This window comes from Oreochromis niloticus, linkage group LG18, assembly GCF_001858045.2.
Source record: "Oreochromis niloticus isolate F11D_XX linkage group LG18, O_niloticus_UMD_NMBU, whole genome shotgun sequence".
Lineage (NCBI taxonomy): Eukaryota > Metazoa > Chordata > Actinopteri > Cichliformes > Cichlidae > Oreochromis > Oreochromis niloticus.
Window position 1 is genome coordinate 36,667,847 of NC_031982.2, and position 27,260 is coordinate 36,695,106.

Below are 27,260 nucleotides of genomic sequence, written 5' to 3' on the forward strand. Positions count from 1 at the left end.
ATGCCACCGTTCAGCACATTCTTCCGGTCAAAGTACTGACTTATGACTGGGAATATTTTCTCTGCTCCATGGTTACTTCAGTCTGTAGAAATGACTGTACCAGATTTCATTAAGAGCTTCACGAGTGACTTCCACTGAGTGTGGAGCTATCACACCATTGAAAATAGCTTCAGTCTTGGTGCAGGCACTGCTGAACGTTTTAGCTGTGTTAGAGTCTGGAAATGCATTTTTAGGAACAGACTAGAGCAATCCATTGGACCTGTAGCTATTGTGATGCTTCACCGTATGAAATACCAGTGGATCTTCTGCTGCAGATACTGTCAGGAAACAGCTGTGTGCAGGCAGGGGTGGACCCAAACGCACGACTCACGACACACGAGGAGTAAACTCAAAAGAAGGCTTTATTCATGCAAAGTACAAAACTAAACTGGGCAAAGCTAACCTCACAAAGAAACACAGGGAACACACGGGGAGTGCACACACCACTGAGGGACGACGCGACACGGAACAGAGGGGGACTCTGACATAAAAACACAGAAGGTAACGAGGAAAGTGGAAGCACACGGGGAACACCCTGAGGATAACTACACATGACAGGACGGGAAAGACACGGAAACTGAAAATGCTGACACCAGACACGAACCTTCAACCCAACACAGGATGTACACAGAGACAACCTGGAGGGAGAGAGAACAAGGAGCAGCACATGACCGGGTGAGGAAAACACGGAACACAAAGCACCAGAACTAACATCACAATATAAACAAAGTTACACAGGGAGGACACAAAGGGCAACTACACACGGGGGGGGGGGGGGGGGGGGGGAACAATACTGAACAGAATAACCTAGGAAACCTGGAGTAATCCTCAACATAATGCAGCTGAAAATCAAGAGAAGTTGATATGTATAAACTAATAAGTTGGAAGAGATCTGATGGGATTATTTCCTGCTTATTCTCTTTGAACTCATCACATCAGATGATGATGCTCTCCTTCAGATCTGGTGAAAACATCATTGTCCTGCTCTCATGTTTAAGTGTTTCCCCTCTCAGTGTCAGATGGATGCAGCACTCCTCCACCTTTCATCAGGACCAGAGTCTGTGGGTCCTTCCACTGAGGTCATCAGCAGTCCTGCTCCACATCACATCCATCCAGATGTTCAGCATGGTTCTTCAGCCTTGCTCCACCACCACAAGAGTCCAGACTCCCTCTGATCTAAACACTGAGGACTCCTCACATGTTTCTGCAGCAGCAGGGAGAGTTTCCAGTGAGCAGCTTCATGTCCTCACAGCAAACACAACAAACAACTTTAGACAGTTTTAAACCTTCACTATCATTAACACATCAGCCTGCAGCTGGCAGCACATTTTTCCTTGGTTTATATTGTAATTTTGTCCATATTCATACAGGAAGTGACAAAAAACGTTATTTTACTCTGAAAAATCGATAACATTAAATAAATTAATCCATAATTTTAAATAATCAGCCATCAGAAAATGTTGTAAAAACTTTATTTACACAGAGACTTTCATATTTCCACGCTGTACATCTGCTTCAGTTTTCTCATGGTACATTAAATAATGTGCTATTAAATAAGAAAAAGACTCGAGCTGGGCAGAAACTAAACTTCAACATCTGAGTGTGACAAAAGCCTGAGGCACAGTTTAAAAGATGAAATCCAGCATTCAGAGAGAATGAGACATGAAGTGAGAGCACAGCAGCGTTCAGCAGACGGGCCAGGAGGTCAACTGTGTGGAAGAAAACCTAACAGTGACGACCAGGAGCACAATCAGGCCTCCATCAACAGGAATTCATGCAGGAATTTTATTTCTTTAACTATTTTATTGCTATTCTACTGCAGGAGGTTAAAGTATTTGTGTGTTTTGTACAAATATGAAAGGATTCTGCAGCAAAACACTTCAGATATTAAATATAGCAGCATTACATCTTAGACAGTGTGATGCTGATGTGATACAGACGGATGATACGAGCGGCCAAACCTCACGCTTTTTTATATTTCACAAACTGATCAAAACGTTAAACTTAAAACACACACACACACACACACACAGAAAACAGCTTTTATATTAACAGAGAACAGAGAGACTCCTTCCCACTGGTGACAAGACACTAACTCAGACTCACTGACAGTCACCACGTCCAGCCCTCTGTCTCTCTGTCACTAACACAGAAGCACAAACATCCAGCTGTTGTAAAAGCACACAGCTGTTAATCCAGCAGCAAAAAGCTCAGCTGTTTGAACTGCGGCTTCAGAAACATCACATGTAATAAACTCTGAGCTTCTTCATGAACAGTTTGAAGCTGCTTTCAGTCTGAAACATGTTTCCAAGCAGTTCTTGAATCTGTAGTTTGGCTGAAACGTTTCCCTCGTTTATTTGAACGATAATCACACATCAGTCCGGATCCTTCAGCTTCTTAAACTTTATCATTCTCCAGTCATCAGTGATTTAAAATCTGATGATAAACCAGTTTCAGACGAAGACGCTGAACATGCTGTCGATCCATTCCTGACCAGAGTGATGGAGTAGTCATGGATAAAGCCCACTCAGATCATCCAACAAACATGGATCAGGGTTCGTTCCTTCAGTCCAAGGCCGGCTTTATTTTTATTTAACTTTTATTATTTTTATTTAACTTTTCAGGTATTTGTCAGAACTTAAAATCCAACCTTTTCATTAAAAAGCTCCTGATGCACCCTGAGAAAGTCCAAACAAAATCTGTGAAATTTACTTATTTATTTTATCCTGGTGTTACCATGGCAACCCAGCCTTCACATTATACTGGTGTGATTAACTTCACTAACTACACAACAGTACAAGACTAGTTACAAAAACGTCAATCCAGATGCTGAGTCCTCCGCTGCTGCCTTCTCATGAGCACCCCCTAAAGTCCAACCCCAAAAAGTACAAGTGAAAACTTCCTTCATTTGGGCTCCTTTCAAAACTGCTCTGTGAGGACCATCAATGTCTGTTTGACACAAGCATTACTTCTTTCTCCTGTGCTGGTACACATGAAAATCACTCTCATACACTCACTCTGATTCAGCAGTAGTTGACAATAATCCAGTCGTACACAGCAAACACTTAATATTTCCTGACTTTCACAGTTTCCTTTAATAAACTTTGAAAACTACGTCTTCTCACCTGGGTGACTCTTCATGTGGCGCCACAAATGGCTGCTGTACGTGAACACTTTCCCACATATTTTACAGTGGTACGGCTTCTCACCTGTATGAGTTCTTATGTGTGCCAACAAAATGCTACTGTACGTGAACATTTTCCCGCATGTCTTACAGGGGTACGGCCTCTCGCCTGTGTGGATTCTCATGTGGACAGTCAAAGCGCTCCTCTGAGTGTAGCTTTTTCCACACGTTTTGCAAGAATGAGGCTTCTCACCTGTGTGGGTCCTGTAGTGGTCCTTCATTCGGGACCTTCTCTTAAAGGCTTTGCCACAAACATCACATGTTACGAGCTTTTTCACTGTGTCAGTGTTGCACTGGCTCTCTGACATGTGGGGGTCTACACCGTTACTGTGACTTTTGTTCCTAAGATGTCTCGTTGGTGCTAACACTTTATTTCTAGTTGAATCAACGTTCCTGCTTTCTCCATGATCTACAGCAGAGCTGTGAGAGAGGAGCTGCTCCATGTTTGGTCTGTGCTCTCCTTCCTCAGCAGCAGTCATCATAAAGGTATCAGGCTCCTCCTTCAGTCCCAGCTGCTCTCCCTCCTGACTGCTGCACAGTTCCTCCTGTTCCTCTTCAATCTGTGGAGGTTCTGGTTCCTCCTGGTCCACACTGGAGCTCCTCTCCTGGTTCCAGAGCTGCTGCTCAGGGAGAACCTCCTCCTCACAGACGGGCTGCTGTGGAACATCTGGAACTAAAGAAGGACACTTTTTATAAAAACTAATAATATATCGGCAAATTCACAGAAATAACAAGTGATGAGCAGAAATATTGCAGACTTCTGACTATAACAAAACACTCCCACATGGTCATTTAAGCAGTTCAGATTTAACAGATCTGATCATTTAATTCAGACAACAATGAAATCATTACATTTCTTACTATCAACATGAAAAACTGTATTTTAAAGGTAGAGACATTTCTGAAGTTAGAATAAACAGCTTGGAGTTACAGATTACCAGCGTCGCAGTTACACCAGCCCGAAAAACTGAGCCAAAAGCAGAAGCTAATACTACACAGAGTCAGTGGATGAGGAGCTAGTTAGTGCTAGCAGTGCTGTTAGCAAGCATCCAGATAATACAGCTGCTGAGCGTCTGTCATCTGAGCCTCAGATGAGAGACGCTCATCCTATTCATGTAACCCCTTCCGCCAGGGTTACTTGCGTAGTAGCATTCCAACAACGCCCTGTTTTCGTCTCTTGCCCACCGATGCCTTCTTGTTCCAGTAGCCCACTTGTCGTCAGGGTGCCCTGGTTCCTCAACACCTGACGCGGACCTTGTTGATCCGGGCGACGTCCGAGCCGGCATGCCTTCATATTTATCTGTCTCGCTCATGTCTGCGGTAGGCTTACTTTTTAGCATAGGGGGTCTAGCCTTAGGACCCTTACTGGATACAGACGCCCCAGGCAGGAATCGAACTTGCGAATTTATGTATTTATTTATGATAATGAACAATAGTTTCAGAAACAATACATGTTTTAATTCAGCCCAATATATTTATATATAAAAAATATTTTTTTTTTTTTCTGGCCTATAGAACAAGACCTCTGTTGAGCATCTTTAAAAATGAATTTACAAAAAAAAACTCCGTGACGCAGCACTGGGTGCAGATATGGAGTCTACACAACCTCTGCAGAGGTCAGCAATACTACTGAAGCACCAGCAGCAGTGCTACGAGCTAACAATGCTCAGTATGTGGCTGCCATCTACAAGAATGTATGTTTCTAGAATTTATGAAGCTTAAAGATCACACACAAAGTATTCGATACTGAGATTACACCTCAGCATCCAAACAAGACAGGATGCACCAACGAGCTGCAGCCCATCATCACCTGTCCTCTGTTTGCTCTTTGTTAGCTCACAATAGAGCTGGGCGATATATCGAGTTTTTTAAAAATATCGATATATTTTTATACGAGATATAAGATGTGACAATATCCTTTATATCGATATAGTCTATGTTACGTTATAATTATAGTTGCGGAGCAGCAAGTTTGCCTCTCTTTCGTCCACTTTTGTCTTTACGCAACGTTACTCGGCCTCGCCTCTCCTTCACTGAACACAACTTCCCCTCCTCCCCCATCGCTTCACCTGCAGGCAGCGACAAGATGGACACGGCAAATCTCCGTTGACGAGTTACTGCGCATCGCCCCGTGCGTGGGGCTGGACGGCGTCAACGTGTTAACGAGCTAGCCACGCTAACGCCATGCACGGCCTGAAATCCTTTCATTCTCTCAAAAGTTGACAGCGCGCCTTTTGTATGAATTCTGGTTGTGCTTGATGACCGCGAACCGATTTTATGTGATACACAGCGCTCAGCAATCTGTCAAAAAATGTTTTAGTCCGCCTTTGCTAAGCTACGGAGCTGCACCGCTTGATGGATTGTCGGAGCATTACGGCTACCGAGGAGCCTCGCGGAGTGATACGTACTGTGCTTCAGTGTAATATTACCGTACTGTGTGTGTATAAGGACCATAAATGGCTCCTGTTCAGAGACATGGTTACGAAGCGGATTTCAAACTCCAGGCTGTCAGTCACGCAGTAGAAGTTGGGAACAGAGCAGCTGTGAAATCTGTCTTTGTTATTATGCTCAGCGTCTGTTAGTTTACATTTTGACTGCACAATTGTGAGCTCTTTGTTATGCACAAAACAACATAGTTTTCTTTTATTTATAGAGCAGCATTATTTAATAAATGCTCATAATTTATTTTTGAGTAGTCTTTTTCATGTACATCTATGCTGTATGTTAATAAAAGTGCCTGTGTGACATCTGGGACACAGCTTTGACTAAGAACTCTCTTTTTGTTCTTACTTTATGGCTTTAAAAAAATATCGAGATATGAATTTTGGGTCATATCGCCCAGCTCTAGCTCACGTCTCCAAAAAGTCCTCACAATCATAAATGTCCCGCAGAGCTGTGATCAGGATCCTCCCTCAGAGTGACACTCACCTGAAATTTCTTTGGATTTGGACTGAATACGCATAAAGGTCTCAGAACCTTGTGAGAAGAAGTGCTCGCTGCCTCCTCCTGGTTCACTGTGCTCTCCTTCCTCAGCAGCAGTCACCATAAAGGTATCCGTCTCCTCCTTCAGTCCCAGCTGCTCTCCCTCCTGACTGCTGCACAGTTCCTCCTGTTCCTCTTTAATCTGTGGAGGTTCTGGTTCCTCCTGGTCCACACGGGAGCTCCTCTCCTGGTTCCAGAGCTGCTGAGAAGAGAGAACCTCCTCCTCCTCCTCCTCACAGACAGGCTGCTCTGGGACATCTGGAGGACAGAAAATTAAGATTGATGTGATTAAAGAGAGAAAACTGAGTAAATATTCACTGCAACCGTAAGTGTGAATAAGAGCAAAAACTAGAATAAAATGAAGTACTTTTCTGTTAAAGAGGTCATATAACCTGTGTAAGCTCCCACACTCTCCATGCATGTGTGTGTCTTGGCTCGGTCCAGCACATATATATCTGTCATATACTGGATCACATCACACACAGGTCACTGCTGTATGAGAAGAAGATGCTACACTACATGCAACTGTCATACTCCAAACCTCTAATCACGGAGCCTGAATGATTCTGGGTTCAATATGGAAACAGAGGTCAGTGATCTGTGCAGAAATGATGAATCGATGTTTTGCTCTGAGTGTCTGACGCCCTGCAGAAAATGATGAATTCACAAAAGGTAAATATGAGTGAAAATTCATCTGAAACTGTGGAAGCTGAATGAGACGTCAAACCGTTCTCCAGCATGAAACGTTACAGCAGTACGAGGCCTGGATTCACTTTAAAGATTAGGGCAGCAGAGCAGACAGGAAAGGGGGAGGGAGCGGGAGTACCCCCAGACAGGAAACAGCCCAGGGTGGGTCCACCCCGTCCTCCTGCAGGAGCACCTCTGAATCCTCACTTTTTCCTGTGGAAACACCCACAGAGGGGATACGAGTGCCCGGCTCACAGAAGGCAAATCCAGACCAGAGTGCAGCCCGTCTCCAGCTGATTCGTTTTATAACACGAGCTGTGTGTTTTGGCAAACCCGACTACATCATGCTGGTATCGCTCGTCCGCCAGAGAAGTGACTTTCCTCACCTCTGTGGTCAGACTGGTCAGAGATTAAACTGCTCGAGGCGCAAAGAACAGAACCCCTAAAGCCCCTCATGCAGCTTTTTATGGGCTGTGGCCCCCCAGACACTCACTCCAGGCCCGGCTCCAGGATAGGGCCTGGTACAGGTACACAAACCCCTGCAGCACCACAAAAAGCTGCTGATTCACACACAGACAGAACAGGTGTGTTTAGATTAAGATAAAGTGGAACTGGTTTCAAACAGTCCTCAGCACAGCAGCAGATCACAGCGCTGAGGACGAGAAACAGCCTGTAGATCAGTCACATTAGATATTTTATTATTGCACAGCGACTTTATGTTTCCAACATTTGTTTGTAACTTTCACAAGTGCAACAGGAAACATACATTTATATAAACGTTATATTTATATGTATAAAATCCATCTGGAAGAAATGATGTAGTCTGAACCTCGATTTTCGATGTTTTCCAACTTTGACAGCAAACATAAAGAAACTGATTGAGTGATCCAGGTCAGAGAAAAGCCTCAAATCCACCGCCTGCTGTTTGAATGGAGCACAGTGCAGTCCTGTCCTCTGTTTGCTCTTTGTTAGCTCACATCTCCAAAAAGTCCTCACAATCATAAATGTCCCGCAGAGCTGTGATCAGGATCCTCCCTCAGAGGGACACTCACCTGTCCTGTGCAGCTTGATTTGGGGTTTCCAGGTGATATCCAGCAGTCTGCGCTGACGGTCGATCTCTTCCTCGTACTGGACGATCGTTTTTTCAAACTCCAAGAATATTTGTTCAGCAGCAGCAGTTAGTCGCTCGTTGATAAACTCTCTCAGATACTGAACTGAAGGCATTGTTACTGCCACAGCTCACACACTCGGCTCGCACACTCGGCTCACACAACAACACACTCTCTGCTCGGAGGAAAAGCTAACGCTACTTCCGCCTTTTCCTAGTTTACTTCCGCCTGGTGTCGCGCAGTAAATTTCCGGCAGAGAAGGGCAGTTAACTTTTCTTTCCGCCTCTCTCTCAGCTGACTTTACCATAGCATCTGTTGGTGATATGATTTATTTATTTGTCAATAATAAAAGAATTCATATTATATATAAATACCCACAGACAGACAGGATACACAGAATAAGTGAATAAAAGCAAAGGGTTATTTTTTTTTAAACGGACACCATTAACCCAGCTAGAAATGTCTATCAGCTTAAATACATTTTGATTAAACAACAAAAATCTCTTAAACCATAAAACTACAGACATTTTAAAGGTGTTCTAAACCTGTGAGAGGGCCTGAAGATCTCCAACAGTCAGTCAGCTGTACAGGTTTCTGTAGATTCTCTCAATCTTTTCATGATACGATGAACTTCTTCTTCTGCTTGCTCCCTTTTGGAGTCACATAGATGGTCATCAGCCTCCTATCCCAGCATCCTCTTCTGTCACACCAGTCCTCTGCATGCTATCCTTCACTACACCCATGAACCTCCTCTGAGTTGTTCCTCTTTCCCTCCCGCTTGGCTGCTCCATCTTCATCCTCCTTTGTCTGATATATCCACCCTCCTTCCTCCACACGTGTCCAAACCCTCTCAGCCTCTCCTCTCTGATGGACTCATTTCTGATCCATGCTGCTCGCTGAACATGTGATCATCTTCAGCTCGGCCTCATGTTTTCGTGTCAGAGCCACCGTCTCCAAACATCCATCCCAGCAGGTCTCACTGCCACCTCTAAACCTGCCCTTTCACTCTTGCTGCTGTCCTTTTGTCACAGATCACCCCTGACACTCTCCACCCACTCCACTCTCTTCTTCACCTCTCTTGTGAACTGTCCGTTTGCATGGTTGATCCCAGGTATTTAAACTCAGCCACCTTCACTACCTCTGCTCTTTGCATGTTCACCCTCACAGACTCCCTCATTCAGTACCACAGCTCCTCTCTCAGCAGCCAATCATCTGATCAACACTGTCAAAGCAAACATCATGGATGAAGCCACTCTGCTGCTTACTGATCATCACTGATCATTCTTAACTTAGATTCAGCAGCTCTTTCCTATATCTTCATGGTGTTATCCCTCTGTGGTCCTATAGCTCTGCACATCAGCCTGTCACTGCAAATGAGTACCAGTGCACATTTCCTCCCTTCCTCAGGCACCCTTTCCTGATTATTCCTCCTTCCTCTGTAACAACAAAACCGAGAGGAAGTGAAAGTGAACACTCTGCACACAAGACAAACTGTCAAAATAAAACAGGAAAGATGAGACACAGACAGAGATGAAGACTTGAGTCTGGAACCGGAAAAAAACAGACATGAAAACATAACTTGATTAGACGTGACACAAGGAACGTGGGAGCTGCAGAGACAGCTGCACCTCCCGCTGTAACATGTATTGAGGTTTGGTTTTGGTGTTTGTAACATGCAGAGATATGAGAGGAGGAAGAGGCTGAAGGAGGAGCAACACTGTCACAGAGCAGAGCAGAAAAGGACTCCCACTGTCAGATACATTCAATATCTGAAGCATACAGAACAGATAGTGTGTGGAAGATGCTGTCACTGCATTACTGGCTCATGTTTCCTTTGTTTCTGATCACACTAACAGGTCGGTTAAAGCAGGAAGAAGAAATGTCTTTAAAGGATCTGTTTGCTAGAAATCACTGGAACAGGCGCTCACAGTTTAACATCGTCTTTAACAACATTTATCTCTTCCTTTAGGTGTCAGCTGTGATCAGCTCACTGCAGTCAAGGATGAAGAGTCCACTTTAGAAGGAAACACTCTCACTCTGTCCTACAGATTATCCAGAGATATTATAATTAATGATTACTTTTTCTGGTATCGACAATATCCAGGAAAACCTCCAGAGTTCCTCATCCACATATCAGGGACGAACAATTCAAGAAAGTCAGAGTTTCTAAAATCAGCTGCAAGATTCTCCACAAAACTGTCTGGAAAAAACCATCTGGATCTTCAGATCTCCTCTGCTGCAGTGACAGACTCTGCTGTGTACTACTGTGCTGTGAGGCCCACAGTGACAGGAAACACCAAAACTCTGTACAAAAACCTTTGAAGCAAAGACAACAGAATACTCCACAACATCCACTAGAGGGAGCCACACACTGTTAAACCTCTGATTCTTGTGTCATTGGACTGATGACAAAGACAACAGAGAAATGAAGCAGTAAAGATCAGAGACAGAGACAGAGCTGCTGTGGAAGCACAAAACTAATTGATTGGCTGAGCTATTAAACTGGCCCCGCCCACTGAAGTTGAGCTCATCCAATGACATTATTTGTTGGTCATTGTGCTGCAGTGGAAGAACATTGTTCATGTGCTGTCTGTCTGGCTTTAATAACTCCAAAGACATGTTGCTGCACCTCTTTTTGCTTCTATCTCACATTATAGGTGAGTTTAAGAACAGGGATTAAAGTTTAGTTGAAGCTGCTGCATTAAGCAGATATACAGACTGCATTTCACTACTTTTCTTCTTTCTTTTTCCAGGACTAACAGCTGGAGTCTCAATCACTCCTCAACAAACTGAAGTCACTGAAACAGAAGGAAAATCTGTCAAACTCACATGTAGCTATCAGACAACTGCAAGTGGTGCTTACCTTTACTGGTACAGACATGATTCTGACCTTCAGGCTCCTCAGTTTATACTCTGGAAAGGAGCAAGATCATTGAGTAGTGAATATATTCCTGATAAACGTTATAAAACCCAAACATCAGATCGAGCAACTACTCTGACCATAACAGCACTAACCCTGGCAGACACAGCTCTCTACTACTGTGCTCTACAAACACAGTGATACAAAGTGTAGAAGAGGCTGTACAAAAACCTGAACACAGATATCTGACTACTCTTCAAAGAGGAGGGAAGTGGTATTCAAAGCACAGCTTCATATCAGATGGATTCTGCTAATTCCTGTTTTATCAGAGTCACTGTGGTTACAGCTGCTAATGAAACACTGTGGGAGGATTCACATGAGCAGCAAATCCACATCAACCACAAACCAAACATAAAAGCACACTAACAAAGAAATAGCATTTATACAACACATGAATCTGAATAAAACTTCTCACTCTGGTCTTTATTAGTCTGAAGCTGCTTTTAGACTGAAACATGTTTCCAGGCAGTTCTTGAATCTGTATTTTGTCTGAAACGTTTCCCTCGTGCTTCAGGACGACACAGCGTCTCACCTGTGTGGATTCCTCCGTGGTGATGCTATTCTGACCACACAGACTGACTTTATTACAGAAGTTGTGAAAATTTTGTCATAATCACACATCAGTCCAACTTCAGTTTATCAAACCTCATCAACTTTGCAGACACAGAGACGATGATGAGCTTGCTGCATGTGTGGATCCTGACACAGAGTCTGTGGGAGCCTTTAAAGGTGAAGGCCGGACCGTGAGCAGCTAAAGGTCAAAGGCCACTGCTGCAGCCTGGGCACTAAAATGTGTGTGTGCAGTTTATTTGTTCATTTCATCTTGGTGAGAGTTGCCATGGCAACCCAGTACAGAAGCCCAGGTTAGCCCTCACATTATACTGGTGTGACTACACACAACAGTACAAGACTGACCACCAGCACCCCCTACAGGCCAACCCCAAATACACCACTGTGGTTGACAGCAGCTCTGATCACAGCTTCGGTCCTGCACAGGTTTCAGGCTGCGTGTCAACTTTACTGCTAAGTAAATGTTCATGTGTGTTTAGAGAAAACTGCTTAGAAGCTTCCAATAAGGAGCTGACACAGATCTGTATTTGTCCACGACTGAGGACGAGCTGCTGGCAGTTTAAAGAAGTCAAACAGAGGACAGTGTTACAGATTAAATACTTTATTTGATGCATGCATGAGTTAAACAACAACAATCAATAAAATCAATGACTCTATTCAATAGCTGTAAATGCAGTAAGTCACAGTCACTGCTTTCATCCACAGCTGTGAGCTTATGAATTAAAGCTGGAGGAAAGATGAACCAAACTCAGCTTTCCTCGGCTCTGACACATGCCCACGGAGCAGGCTGGGCCTCGCGTGGGCCCCTCAGAGAGGCCTCCAGACACCTCAGCAAACACCACCAGCCAGGTCCCGCAGCGGCAGCCAGGTCCTGGCTGGGAGTCTGAAGGACACAGTCACCACCTCCAGACTTTACACTTTATTACTGTCACAATGATCATGAGTTATTGTTTTAATTTGAATGTATTGCCTTCAGCTTTTCAGAATATCCTTCAAATTTAACCTCCCACCACCTCTAACACTGCTTCTTCTGTTGTTGCTCCTTCGGTGGATTCTGACAAAACCCAAAAACAAATCTAACAATAAACTCGTGTAAACAAACAAAAATGAGCTTAAAAAGATTAAATATCCGTCCCTCTAAAAATCAAACAGCCTAAACAAACATATATATATTTTTAAAACTTTTTCTATTAAAAAACAAAAAGCTCCTACAGTTTGTTTTAAAGCATCAACAGTCTCCACATATTCAGCGGTACTGAGGAAAATCAGGTTATAATTCATTTACACTTAAAATCACACCAAACCGTCACTGAAGGCTTTGATGCCTGAACATCACTGTGACCTCTCACTGTGGGAAACATGCTCCAGTGTGACGCTGAGCTCTGTGGTTTAGAACAAAGGTTTGCTCTGGGTACATAAATGCTATCTTTTATATTTAATCTGACCGACTTTGTTACTTATTGAGACATTAATGATGCGTTTTTGCTGTTCCCATCCTGGAGAGAGCTTTCTCTGGGATGGAAACTGCCTGGGGTAATCTCAAAAACCCAGCAGGGACGTGGATGAAAAGCGCCCGATGATTTCATTCAGTTTTATTTATACAGCACCAAATCACAACAACAGTCACCTCAGGGCGCTTTATACTGTAAGGTAGAGCCTACATACATACATAGAAAACCCAACAATCATATGACCCCCTATGAGCAAGCACTTTGGCGACAGTAGGAAGGAAAAACTCCTTTTTAACAGGAAGAAACCTCCAGCAGAACCAGGCTCAGGGAGGGGCGGGGCCATCTGCTGTGATTGGTTAAGTCACTGGGACTTGAGCGGACCCTGACGCACTCGCAGACGTGGGAAGTGTTATTCCTGTTTCACACATACAAACACAGACTTTGGTCTTTGTGAGGATGTCATAGAGAATAAACACGCAGGTGTGGTCACACTTCAGTTCATCTGTCAGTGCGCCGGGTAAGATATGTGAGCAGCCTGCAGCACTCACAGTGATCCAAATTAACTAGTTGGGTTTGTGCATCCCAAATTCCCACTTTCAGGTTCCCACCTGTCACTCGGAGGCTGCAGTCACTCCTGAATATCTGTTCGAACTGGAAGTTTTCATTCTTACACACTGTAAGAATAATACTTCGAGCATCCTGGTATGACAGGATTACAGTTTTCTCTCTTTTTTGTGTATAAGGACAGCTTTAAAGTACTGGACCCGTGACCAGCACCACTAACAGTACCACTACTGGGACTCCTCCCCCATGTGAATTTTCATGTGGCGCAACAAATGATTACTGCGTGTGAACATTTTCCCGCACGTTTGACAGGAATAAGGCCTCTCGTCTGTGTGAGTTCTCATGTGGCGCAGCAGATTACTGCCTCGGTTAAAAGCCTTTCCACACGTTTCGCAGGAATACGGCGTCTCTCCCGTGTGGACGGTCGTGTGTCTTTTGTATGTCGACAAGTCTGAAAATCTGTCCCCGCAGGTATTACACAGGTAAGGCATCTCACCCGTGTGCGTTCTCATGTGGACCATCAGATTACTCCTCACCGTGCAACCTTTCCCACATATTTTGCAGGAATACGGCTTCTCGCCTGTGTGAGTCCTCATGTGGACAGTCAGCGTTCCCCTCTGAGTGAAACTCCTCCCACACGTTTCACAAGAATACGGCTTCTCACCCGTGTGGACTCTGTGGTGATCAATCATCTTGTACTTGTTCTTAAAGGCTTTCCCACAAAAGCCACACGTTAAAGACTTTTCCCCTGTGGTGGCGTGACACTGACTCTCTGACACAGGAGAGTCTTCTGCGTTGCTGCTGTGACTTCTAGACGCTCCTGGATCTGCGCTCCTGACTCCTTCCTGGTCTCGGATCTCGGTTCTCTCAGCAGAGCTGTGAGAGAGGAGCTGATCGCTGTCCGGCTCTGATTCGCTGTGCTCGCTTTCCTCATAAGTTTCAGTCACCAAAAAAGTATCGATCTCCTCCTTCAGCACCAGCTGCTCTCCCTCCTGACTGCTGCACAGTTCCTCGGGTTCCTCTTTAATCTGCGGAGGTTCTGGTTCCTCCTGGTCCAGACTGGAGCTCCTCTCCTGCTGCTCGGGGAGAACCTCCTCCTCCTCCTTACAGACATGCTGCTGTGGGACGTCTGGAGGGACTGAAAGAGACAAGAAATCTGAGAATTCCAGCAAAACAGTTCAGAGCAAATATATTGTTTTAACCACTAATGAGGCTCCACAGAGTGAACATGTTGCCCTCCCACTCTGTGGAGTATTTTATTGCATCTTCAGGATGAGTCTGAACATGCAAAGGGTCAAAGGTCACGCCTCACACCTGTGCTGAAAACACAGACAGCTGACGAGCTGCGTGAGAATCTTGTTTCTGAACTTTTCCAGTGCCTTCAGCACCATCGGGCCGGCTTTACTGGGTGGTGAACTGACAGTGGTGCAGGTGGATGCCTCGCCGCTCACATGAATAGTCGACTATCTGTGTGACAGTATGTGGCCTGCAGTGCTCACGCTGACTGAGGGGAGTGTGTGGTGGTCGGTGCCATCCTCTGCGCCGGGGCAGCACACACCAACAGACTCAGCACACCGATCTGTGTGGCTGGTGTGGGTGTGGATGTGGAGCCTGGCTGTCTGACAGCACGTCAGAAAGGAGGACGCTGCCAAAGTTACTGACTGCACCTCCTCTCCACGACGAGGAGCCTCATTCCACAGGAAGTACTCGTGCAGTGGGCTTTACGCCTCCTCGCTGTGACACCTTTTTCACTTCTAATATCTCGTTTTTATCATAAACATTGTTGTTTAACATGTCATATGCTGCACCTTGAACAGAGGACCTAATTTTAGTATCTGTTTACATTACAGTTGAGCATCTATAAGAAATCAGGTTGGGGTTGATAAAGTGTTCCGGCTCTGATTCATTGAGTGGCTCAGGTGGGAACCAAAGCTCCTCCCCCGCGTCAGGCTGAGGCTCACCTGTCTTGTGAAGCTGTGTTTCGGGCTTCCAGGTGATGCTCAGCAGCCTCTGCTGACGGTCGATCACTTCCTCGTACTGCACGATCGTTTTTTCAAACTGCAGGAAGATTTCCTCGGCAGCAGCAGTTAGTCGCTCGTTGATAAACTCTCTCAGGTAGCGAACTGACGACATCGCGGCTCCGACAGCTCACAGATCCGGCGGAGAGACGACCACAGCTCCGTCTTCCTGCTGAAGCTCCCGGAGGAAAGCGAACAATACTGGCAGCGTTTCCTCTTCACTTCCGCTTCGTGTCACAGGGAAGCTCTCCCGGTGGCTGGAAAACATGGAAATGGTGCATTAGCGCCATCTGCTGGCGTGGAGTGTGGACCAGCGTCACTGAGAAAAAGAAGATGTTGTTTCTTCACAGCTGTCACATTTCCCTGTTTCCTGTTATGAACAATGTGCTGTTTAAACCAGAGCGTCCAAAGTGCTGATGACTCTTCTCTCCTGCTTTCCTCTGTCCTGTAACACCGTCATCCTTCCTTTTCCTCCACCCACTGCTTTTGCATCGTGTCTGCTTCATCATGCTTTGTATTTCTGTGTCTGAAGCTGATAAGAGGCTCAGCTTTGTGGAGCTTGCTTTGCAGGCTGATCTACTGCTTCATTCCTTATTTACAGAATGATTCTGTTGTGTTTGTTGGCTCTCTGTCAGGACGTCTGCTGACTTGTATCTTCAGTATATTGTTACCTGTACACAGTTTCTCTGGTGTATAATGATCATCCATCCTTGATCCTTCCCTGTATGTTAATATGAACCTCAGGAACAATGAACACAACCCTGGTTTGACTGATCTGCATGCCTTTATGTACTGTGTGTCAGTTTAAAGTAAAAGCTGTCCTCCTTTTCCAACACTGTGGCATCAGGACGTATTCCTGGTAAAGCTGCTGTTCACTGATGTTTAACCTGCTCTGACACCTTCTGAGTCACAGTCCATACAAAGCTTTATATCCATCCTCTTTTCCCAGAGTGGTTTAAAGTGTCCATGACCCTGGAGACTTCCTGCTCTCCTCTGATCTGTGGAGGCATTTCTGTACTTTAAAACAGTGACGTTTGCTTCCACATCTTTTAAATGTCTCCAGATATTACAAAACAATTTCCAGTAGGAAGGAATATTTATTCTACACATCAAACACTAAACAGTAACTTGACCATCATAAATTCATTTTCAACCTAAACTTCAGAATACTCTTTAAGTTTGAGCTCACATGCTGAAGACAGAATTAGAAAGATCAACGACTTTGAATCTGTTGTGTGATGTTTTTGGTGCTCCTCGTCTTAAAAATGATATTTCTCAATGTTAGTGTTGCTTTGAATTCGTGCTGTAAAACATGCAAAACTCACTTAAATACATTTTCTTTGCTTTGACAAAAACAACTGTAAAACATGACAACTCAGATGTTCTGGAGCCTTCTGAGGATGTCACGCTTAAACCTCAAATAATCTGCAGAAATATCTGACCCTGAGTCTCACTTTAAGCACGAGAAGCATTAATGGCCTCAGTGATGGAGAACATTTGGCTCGTTGTGCTTGCACACAGTGCAAAGTGCTCCATCCTCACAGTGACTCAAATGCTGCTAACAGTCTGTGACTCAGGAGGAAGAGGAAGTGAGAGAAGTGAACATCCAGCTCAAAGAGGAGACAGAGGGCGACATCATCCAGTAGGCGGTGCTCTCCTTCTGCACTGTGTTCAACCATTGTGTCAATAATAAGTGCTGCTGTGAAGAGAACAATTCTCAGACTGAATGTTGAACATCAGCTAGTTTCTCCTGTTGATTGAAACCTTGTTGTACAGATGGAACATTGGCTGTGGATTATTCTTGCTGCTCTTTTCTTTGGTAAGATACAAACATCAACATGTTTCCTCTGCACACGATTCACAACAAGGACAGAAAGAGGAGATTTCATCATTTTACACTGTGGAACTTTTCAATAACTTCAATCATGTTTATTGATCCATCTCTTCCTCTGCATGTTCTGTTCTTCCTCAGAGTGTAAAGGAGAAGACAAAGTGATCCAGGAACAAGGAGATGTCATTGCTGCTGAAGGAGACACAGTTACACTTGGATGTACATTTGAAACATCTGATCCATTTCCATATTTGTTCTGGTACAAACAAGAAATAAATGACTTTCCAAAGTATGTTTTACTGCGTGGCACTTCGGGAACAGCAGAAAACGCTCAGGAGTTTCCAAAGGACAGATTTGATGCTGAGCTCAACAAAAGAGAAAAGTCAGTTCCTCTGAAGATCCAGAAGCTTCAGCTGTCTGACTCTGCTGTGTACTACTGTGCTCTGCAGCCCACAGTGACAGGAAACACCAAAACTCTGTACAAAAACCTTTGGAGCAAAGACAACAGAATACTCCACAACATCCACTAGAGGGAGCCACACACTGTTAAACTTCTCTGGTCTGTCAGGTAGAGTCTAGTTTCTCTTCACTCGTCTGGCACAGCTGTGATGACGAGTTTTGGAGGCAACACCTCGTCCACCTGGGACAGCACGTTATCATTCCTACAGCAGCAGCCAGAAGAGCAGAGCTGCTTCAAATCATTGCACAAAAACATTTTTCATGCCTGTATTTTGAGTTTACCTCTGAGGATGCAGATCACAAACGTACAAACATTTAATGCAGCAGAACAAAGTCTGAGAAGCCTGTAGGAGCCTTAAGAGGCAGCACACAAACCTGCTACACTGTGCCCTCTGTTTCTGTGAAGTGTATCCAACTCCACATCCTGATGGTTACTCGAGTTATCAACACTTTAGGCCAAAACAATGTTTATTTCTGAAGAGCTTTTTACAACAGCATGTTGAACATGGTCTTAATCTCGTTAGTGTCACCTCTGAAGATGTAGTGTGAACACAAAACGTCCTTCAAACAGAAGCCGCGAGCACGAGAGGGCTCCTCAGCTTTGACGCTCAATCCACAAATAACTGAGACAATAACACAGACTTCAGTCAAGGTTTACGAACTGATGGAAGACCTCACGTCTGTGTTCTCCACCTGTCCTGTTTTTAGATTTGCATGATTAGACATTAATGTAGCAGTGAGGACACCACAGAAGCTGCAGAAACGCACAAACAGGAAACACTTACAGCTTTATCGTATGGATATTATATAAGTTACATCTGTGCACAAAGCAGGCAGGGTCTCACAGAAAAACCTCAGAACAGCTTTTATAGCAAACTAATGAATAAATACAGTTATTTCCACTGGTGGCTTAAAGCAGTTTTCAGCTAAAACTAGTTCAGTGACACCTGTCAGCACATCCACTGACGCACAGCGACTCACAACAAACGCAAACATGAAAACTGTAACACACGTGTGTGAGACGCAGCTACTGCTGAGCAGTAATCTGAGCAGACACAAAGAAACGAGGAGACTTTTTCTGTGGTTTGAAATATTTACAGTACGTAGTGTCTGTGCTGGCACACTGACAGCACCGCCGCTGTTTCTCTAATAAATACAATCTGAACTATTAGTATATGAAACAAGTAACGCTAACAGTCATGTTACATTTGGCTGAGGTCTGCTGCAGACTGTGATGTAACCCAAGCAGCGTGCTTGTTTCAGAGAGAGCACAGCTGGGAAATAACGAGCCCTTCGTGGCTGTACAGGCAGCACGACTGGCTCAGAAATGTAAAATATTAAAAACAGATCTTTGTTATGATCTTCAGCTGTGAGTCTGGGTTTTGTAGATTAAAGCGGGGAACACACGCCAACTTAAATCTGACACTCTGTCCTGACATCATTCACCTACTGTTACTGTTTTTAACCACATACAAAAACAAGATGGCAGAGCCTGCAGAGATATCAAGTCAAGAATGAAGCAAATGTTCAGACTAAATCATAGTCAGGGCTGTGCGATACGACGAAATATATCGGACGTTGAAATGTTATTATATACGCTATCGTTTGTTACGTATATTTATAATACTGCAGTAAAATCCACTGTTTATGGTGATATGTTTTCATGGTTTGGTTATGAAACATCTGACACGGACCTGAAAACTGTACTACGCAAATTATGGTGCAAACCGGTGCAGACCTCAGACTCAAACACAGCAAACCTCTTCAACCACCCACACAAGAATCACGTGACAGAGTGTGGACAGAGTTTACGGACGAGAAGCAAAAACGAGCCGTCGGGTGTTCACAATGAACCTTAGACTCAAACATCAGAACAGGCTTCTCCCCGCAGCACGCCGTCTAATAAATACTCAAAGAAACAACTTCTATCTAACACGGTCAAAACACTCGACGCCCAGCTGGAAACACTTCCCACAGGTCGAGCTGCCCGAGATTCACAAAGTTTACAGAAAAAGCACTATTTTGTGATATTTATCGTTATCAGGATGAGAAATGTCTTCTATCAGGAGATTCTGGTCATATCGCACAGCCCTCATCACAGTTATATCTGATTCAGTGCTGGTAACGAGTACACATCTTTCTCTTCATGCTGACAATACGAAACAAACTCCTGCTGCCTCTCTCGATTTCATATCTTCCCATTTCTGAAACAAACACAGGTCAGCGTCTAGAGCAGGGGTGGGCAATCTCAGTCCACGAGGGCCGGTGTCCCTGCAGGTTTTAGATCTCACCTTGGGTCAACACACCTGAATCACATGATTAGTTCATTACCAGGCCTCTGGAGAACTTCAGGACATGTTGAGGAGCTAATTTAGCCATTTAAATCAGCTGTGTTGGTTCGAGGACACATGTAAAACCTGCAGGGACACCGGCCCTCGTGGACTGAGATTGCCCACCCCTGGTCTAGAGTCTGTGTTAAAGCTGTAAAGTGCGCCTCCTAGCTGGTTGGCCCACGTAACTACATCTTTAAATAAATACATTAGTGTGGTCACCGGTACGAACAGAGAAAACAACGGAGAGAAGGTGACATGAAGCTGACCTCACAGAGAGTCTTTTCCCACAGAAATGTCCGACTTCAGCGTCTCAGCTGTGTGAGTTTTCATGTGGACCAACAAACCACCATTTTTACTGAAACTCATCCCGCAGATTTTACATGAATACGGTTTCTCGCCGGTGTGAATTCTCATGTGCACCAACAGAGTACATTTTTTAGTGAAACTTTTCCCACAGGTTTTACAAGTATACGGTCTCTCGCCCGAGTGGATTCTCATGTGGACCAACAAACTGCCACGCTCCGTAAAACCTTTCCCACACGTTTCGCAGGAATACGGCTTCTCGCCCGTGTGCACCGCCTTGTGCTTTTTAAGCGCCGATAAGTAACAAAACCGTTCGCCGCAGGTGTTACAAACGTACGGCTTCTCGCCCGAGTGGATTCTCATGTGCACCAGCAGACTACCTTTTCGAGTAAAACTGTTCCCACACGTTTCACAAGAATACAGCTTCTCCCCTGTGTGAACTCTCATGTGGCCCAGTAAAGTACTATTTTTAGTGAAACTTTTCCCACACGTTTTGCAGGAGTATGGCTTTTCACCCGAGTGGACTGCCATGTGTCTCTTAAATGCTAACGGGTCACTAAAAGGCTTAAAGACCTTTCCACAAACATTGCATTTTAGAGATTTGGTGACTGTGTCGGTGTTACACTGACTCTCTGATGTGGGAAAGATTTCTGCGTTGCTACTCTGACTTATGTTTCTAGTGGCAGTTGAAGTAGAATCGAAGCTCTCGCTTCCTTCCTGATCTCGGCTCTCGTATAGAAGAGAGCTGCGAGAGCCGAGCTGGTCGCTGTCCAGGTCAGGTTCACTGAGGTCGCTGTCGTCATAAGTTACAGTCACCATAAAGGTATCAGTCTCCTCCTTCAGTGCACGCTGCTCCCCGTCCTGACTGATGCACAGCTCCTCCTGTTCCTCTTTAATCTGTAGAGACTGTGTTCGGTTCCTCTGCTGAACCTCCTCCTCCTCCTCCTCCTCACCACAGACATGTTGCTGTTGGAGGTCTGAAGGTACAAATGGAGACACACAAACAAAAAGTTGTCAGAGAAATCCACCTGAGCCAACAGTGTGAACATGACAGACGCCTCAGTCGGCACCGATTACCACTGGAGAAGCACCGACTGCATTTTACTTTGCCGATGAGTTCATATACAAACAAAAATCACTTTTCAAGGCAAACAATTTCCCCCAAACTGCACTAAGTTACAGGATCTGACAGAGGTACAAAAATCTAGCTGAAAATGAGCCGCTGACATATTTTCCTTCACCAAACAAAAGCAGCTTGAACGGGTGTTTCCATCATGTTGCTGCATGTTTGGAACACCAGACAACAGGAAATCGACTCTGAGCTGCGGAGAGCTTTCGCCACTTTGGCTTCGTTAGCGTCTTTAAAATGTTCAGCCAGGTCGGACGATTTGGTGTCAGATTACGTTTGTTGTTGTTTGTTGCTTTCTTGGTGCTCCCCCTCCCCCCGAGGTTCACTTTATAGTGAGGTGCTTCCATGCAAGCAACGTGCTTGTGTGTGACTGTTTGACCTGCCACTGTGCGGACCAGCTCGTTATCAGACATAGGAGAGACTGACCGGCTGTCCTTTGCAGTTCTGCTTTCACACTCAGTTCTCTCCTCAGCACCACAGACAGACAGACAGACAGACAGATAGACAGTACAACATGTGCATCGCTGCAGATTTGTCCATCTCCTGCTCCATTCCCTAACTCGTGCACAAGGCATTAAGATAAACACTGACAGACCTCAGCTTGAGGCAGGAACTTGAACTCCCTGACCTGGAGGGGTCGCTCCTCCCCTTGTTGTGAACAACCCCACTGCAAGCTAAACGCCACCGTCTAATGCAGTGTTTCCCAACCACTGTGCCGCGGCACAAAGGTGTGCTGTGAGAAATTATTTAATTTCAATTAATTGGTCCAAAAAATACAATTTAATAATTACTGGAAATAATAAAATCATTTCTGGGCATCTGTGCTTTCAATGAGGTGACTGGTGGAGTAATTACTCTTTCATGTCAGTGGGTAGCGCAATATGACCTTGTTGAGTTAAGCCAATAGAATTATGATGCGCACGCTACGTGGTAGTTGCAAGACGTACAACAAAGATGGATAAATATTTGAAAAGAAAAACTCCAGACTCCGAACTGGGCCCTGGACAAAATTCTAATCCAGAAGACGAGCGGTGGTCAAAAGAAAGCAAAAACGGTGAGTTTGAGGCAATACAGCGAAAGTTATCTTTCGTTTGGATTTACTTTCACTGCGACTGCACCGACTCCGTTGTGTTTGGGGAGAAGCTCTCAAACAGTGCCGCAGTCCGAAGCAGGCTTTAACGTCATCTCCGTACAAAACATCCCTCAAACAAGAACACAGACTATTTTGTTCGTGAACTCGCTGAGAATCGGATAACTTTAATGAGAAAAAACACAAAGGTGTTTTTACCACACACTGTAGCGGAGACGTTAATACTACCTGCCTGCAATGCCACTGTGAATGAGATGCTCGTCCTGATGCGGTTACAGAAATTGCCAAAGTCCCGCTCTCAGCCGTATCGATGACACGTCTGCAGACATTGAAAGTGTGTTTGGAAGAAGATGCGCATCAGTGGGAAGTTTGCAGTGCAGCTTGATGAGTCTACGGACATTAGTGGACATTCCCAACTCTTGGCCAATGTGCGTGTGGTGGATGGAGACTCCATCAGAGAAAACTTTCTCTTTGCAAGGCAAAGCCAGGAAAAACAACAGGAGAGGAAATTTTTCAGGTTACATCCGAATATTTGAACAAAGAGGACTGAAGTGGGAAAACTGCACGAGTGTCTGCACTGATGGAGCAGCATACACCCAGATGTTACTGTTACGCACTGTTTTCTGCACCGCGAGGCGCTTGCTGCCAAGACTTTACCAGCAGACCTAGCTCCTGTGTTGGATGATGTTGTGCACATGGTAAACTTCATCAAAACTTCGTGAAATTTGGGTCTTCAATTCCTACCAGAATATCATCTTTGTGCTCATCTAGTCAGGACCAGGTTTCACACTGAGGACTAACTTGCCATTATATGAACTGCATTATGCTACAGTGTGTCATTTTAGAACAAGCTTGGTTGGTGGTGTGCCACGGGATATTTTTAATCTATAAAATGTGCGACGACTCAAAAAAGGTTGAAAAACACTGGTCTAATGAGCCCAAGTCCACAGAAACAGAAACGCTCTGCCTTTTGGCTGCAGCTCAAATTGTGTCCATAAAAGTTCTGAGCAGAGTCAGCGGGTCTGCTTTCTGACAACAGTGTGAACCAAGCTCTACCTGCACTTACACAAGGACCAAACTGTCCATCCCAGACTCCCAAAACACTCCCCACAGGACCCCCCGAGGGTTTGCTGCCTTCTCCCAGTCCAAAACAAAGCACTCAGCACATGGTGATAAATCTTCCCCGGGTGCTGAGACGTGTCATCCCCCTGAGGGGCGACTCTCATCCATCCTACCAGGCCGTGTATTCAGGTTCGGGGATATGTGAAAATTTTCCAGGACAGTTGTCAGTCCAATAACCAATCATAGGTGATATAGTCGCACAGGTGACTTTTTGATGGGCGGAGCGATCATGCACAGACTGATTCACCCATTTAGAATTTATACATTTTGTTTGGAGGTTATATTTGACCTTCTTTTGTTTCAGTTTTAATACAGAGACTCTTTGGATTATTCCATCATTTATTTATTTATTTATTTGAAATGCGCCAAATCACACAAAAGACTTTACATCAGGGATTTTTTAATGTTCGCTGGAAGAGACGTTTCGATTTTTAACTTACTTTTTGTTTAATTTTGTATTAGTTGTTTGGTTGAGTGTGTGAGACAGATAAACATGGTTAGAGCCAGCTTCTTTCTTCTGTCACAAAGAAGAGTTCTGCTACCTGGGCTCAGTCATCAGCTACGATGTCCAAACACGAATAGATGCAGCCTGGTTAAAATGGTCACTGGTGTCCTTTGTGACAGAAGAATGCCAGATCGACTCAAGGGAAAAATCTACACACGGTGGTCCGCCCAGTAGCCCGCATATTGGCCCGCACTGACCACACATGAGCAGGCCCTAAACACCATGGAGATGCGCATGCTCCGATGGGGCCCGGGAGTTACCAGATGGGACCGTGTTATGAACGAGGACATATGGAAGCGACTAGGTGTGGTCCCATTAAGGAAAAGATGCTCGAGTTCCTCCTGAGGTGGAATGGACACGTGATTCTAAGCGATGAGAACTCGGTAGCAAAAACGGCTAAGAGGATCAACCCAGAAGGACGCCGGCCTCGAGGCAGACCGAAGAAACGGTGGATGGACAAAATCAAGGAAGACACAAGACCGTCGACGCATCACCTGAGGACAGAACCAAAAGGAGAAACCTTTGCCGAAGAGCGGACGCTGCCCCAGTGGGAACAACGCCAGGATGAAAACACAGAGCCAGTTCCTCTTCGTCTCCCCACTGTTGTGGTTTTGTTCTTATTTAAATAAAGTGTTTTTGTGTTTTCTGAACACAGGCTACTGCCGTTCTTTCTTTTATGAGTTTGAGTAAATGAATCGCTGCCATTAAAACAGCGCTATTATTTTTCCCTTGACTGCTTCTCTTAGCTTCAACCAACATTACTAGCAAACTTACTCGTGGACAAATAAATAAATAAATAAATAAATAAATCGCTCTAGTTCGGCGAAAGGCTCAGCCTATCGTCGATGGTCGATATATTCGTTCAAACCTTACCGTGTGTCTGCTTTAGTGACCTCAGCCACAGTGACGGTCCCACAGTTGTGTTCTGGGCTCACTGCGATTCTCCGTTGGCAGCCTGGTGGCAGACCGTGGGAGGTACAGACTACCTGCACAGATCATCGAGGCAGCGGCCAAAGTGCACCCAGCCTGTGGCTCCTTTGCTTCTGCTGTTTTCATCAGCCAGCTGCAGAGAAGAGTTCTAACATACAACGAGCTGAAGTCCAACCGAGTGTCCAAAGCAGTGAACAATGTCCACTGCAGACACAGCTCGTCCTTTTGTTGATCTTCTATGTTTTTTCATACTTTTTCCATCTGTTTCAGCCAGCTCGTCAACCAATCAGCATTCAGCGTGGCCACAGTCAGGCATTAACTGTTGGGTTTTAAAGGGTACAGTAAAGGACTGAAACATGCTGGGTACTCTGTATACAGAGCATAAATCCAAACAACAGTCAGGACCTGTTCCCCGACCCAAAGGCACAGGAAAGTAACCCTGTGTGGAAACACCCACAGAGGGGATACGAGTGCCCGGCTCACAGAAGGCAAATCCAGGCCAGAGTGCAGCCCGTCTCCAGCTGATTCATTTTATAACACGAGCTGTGTGTTTTGGCAAACCCGACTACATCATGCTGGTATCGCTCGTCCGCCAGAGAAGTGACTTTCCTCACCTCTGTGGTCAGACTGGTCAGAGATTAAACTGCTCGAGGCACAAAGAACAGAACCCCTAAAGCCCCTCATGCAGCTTTTTATGGGCTGTGGCCCCCCAGACACTCACTCCAGGCCCGGCTCCAGGATAGGGCCTGGTACAGGTACACAAACCCTCCAGCACCACAAAAAGCTGCTGCTTCACACACACACAGAATAGGTGTGTTTACATTAAGATAAAGTGGAACTGGTTTCAAACAGTCCTCAGCACAGCAGCAGATCACAGCGCTGAGGACGAGCAACAGCCTGTAGATCAGTCACATTAGATATTTTATTATTGCACAGCGACTTTATGTTTCCAACATTTGTTTGCAACTTTCACAAGTGCAACAGGAAACATACATTTATATAAACGTTATATTTATATGTATAAAATCCATCTGGAATAAATAATCTACTCTGAACATCGATTTTCGATGTTTTCCAACTTTGACAGCAAACATAAAGAAACTGATTGAGTGATCCAGGTCAGAGAAAAGCCTCAAATCCACCGCCTGCTGTTTGAATGGAGCACAGTGCAGTCCTGTCCTCTGTTTGCTCTTTGTTAGCTCACATCTCCAAAAAGTCCTCACAATCATAAATGTCCCGCAGAGCTGTGATTAGGATCCTCCCTCAGAGGGACACTCACCTGTCCTGTGCAGCTTGATTTGGGGTTTCCAGGTGATATCCAGCAGTCTGCGCTGACGGTCGATCTCTTCCTCGTACTGGACGATCGTTTTTTCAAACTCCAAGAATATTTGTTCAGCAGCAGCAGTTAGTCGCTCGTTGATAAACTCTCTCAGATACTGAACTGAAGGCATTGTTACTGCCACAGCTCACACACTCGGCTCACACACTCAGCTCACACAACAACAACAACAACACACTTCCTGCTCAGTCAATAAAGCTAACGGCACTTCCGCCTTTTCCTGGTTTACTTCCGCCTGGTGCCGCACGGCGACGCTCCGCCAGAGGAGGACAGTTACTTTTCTTTCCTCCTTTTCCATCTCCGTCTGAAAAACAAGTTATTTCGTTCACGTCATGTTCTAAATATCACTCACATTAAAAACAAGAGTCCCACCAATTATACATTTTAAACGTTATTTCTCAGGTTCAAACCTTTAGGGGGGCTCAGCTCCCAATCACAATCATTCATGCTATATGCTGTTTGTCCTCTTTTCATATTTACAACCTCAAGTCAGAGGATTGAACATCACGGCTCAGTCATTAAAGAAGTAAAAGAACTATTAGTGACAAAGCAGATCAGATGAGAAGCATCATTCCACCAAATCAGCAGGACGGACCGTGGAGAATCCCCCTGCCACTCCGTCATTATGCAGACTCAGCACAGAGCATCGTGTACCCAGAATGAGCGCTGTGGCCATGTTGACAGTAAATCCTGCA

General features: G+C 44.9%; 1 protein-coding gene across 1 annotated transcript; it reads right to left on the minus strand.

The window, feature by feature from the left end:
• Nucleotides 1-1,494: 1,494 nt before the first annotated feature.
• LOC102081628 (zinc finger protein 420) lies at nucleotides 1,495-27,118 on the minus strand. The gene is made up of 9 exons (XM_019357478.2): nucleotides 26,976-27,118; nucleotides 26,506-26,869; nucleotides 20,419-21,427; nucleotides 15,468-15,655; nucleotides 13,735-14,644; nucleotides 12,261-12,366; nucleotides 7,945-8,131; nucleotides 6,152-6,463; nucleotides 1,495-3,896 (listed from the first exon to the last, which is right to left on the minus strand). The coding sequence occupies exons 2-9, from the start codon at nucleotides 26,675-26,677 to the stop codon at nucleotides 3,151-3,153; spliced, it is 3,630 nt and encodes a 1,209-aa protein (XP_019213023.2). The 5' UTR covers nucleotides 26,678-26,869; nucleotides 26,976-27,118; the 3' UTR covers nucleotides 1,495-3,150.
• Nucleotides 27,119-27,260: the final 142 nt, after the last annotated feature.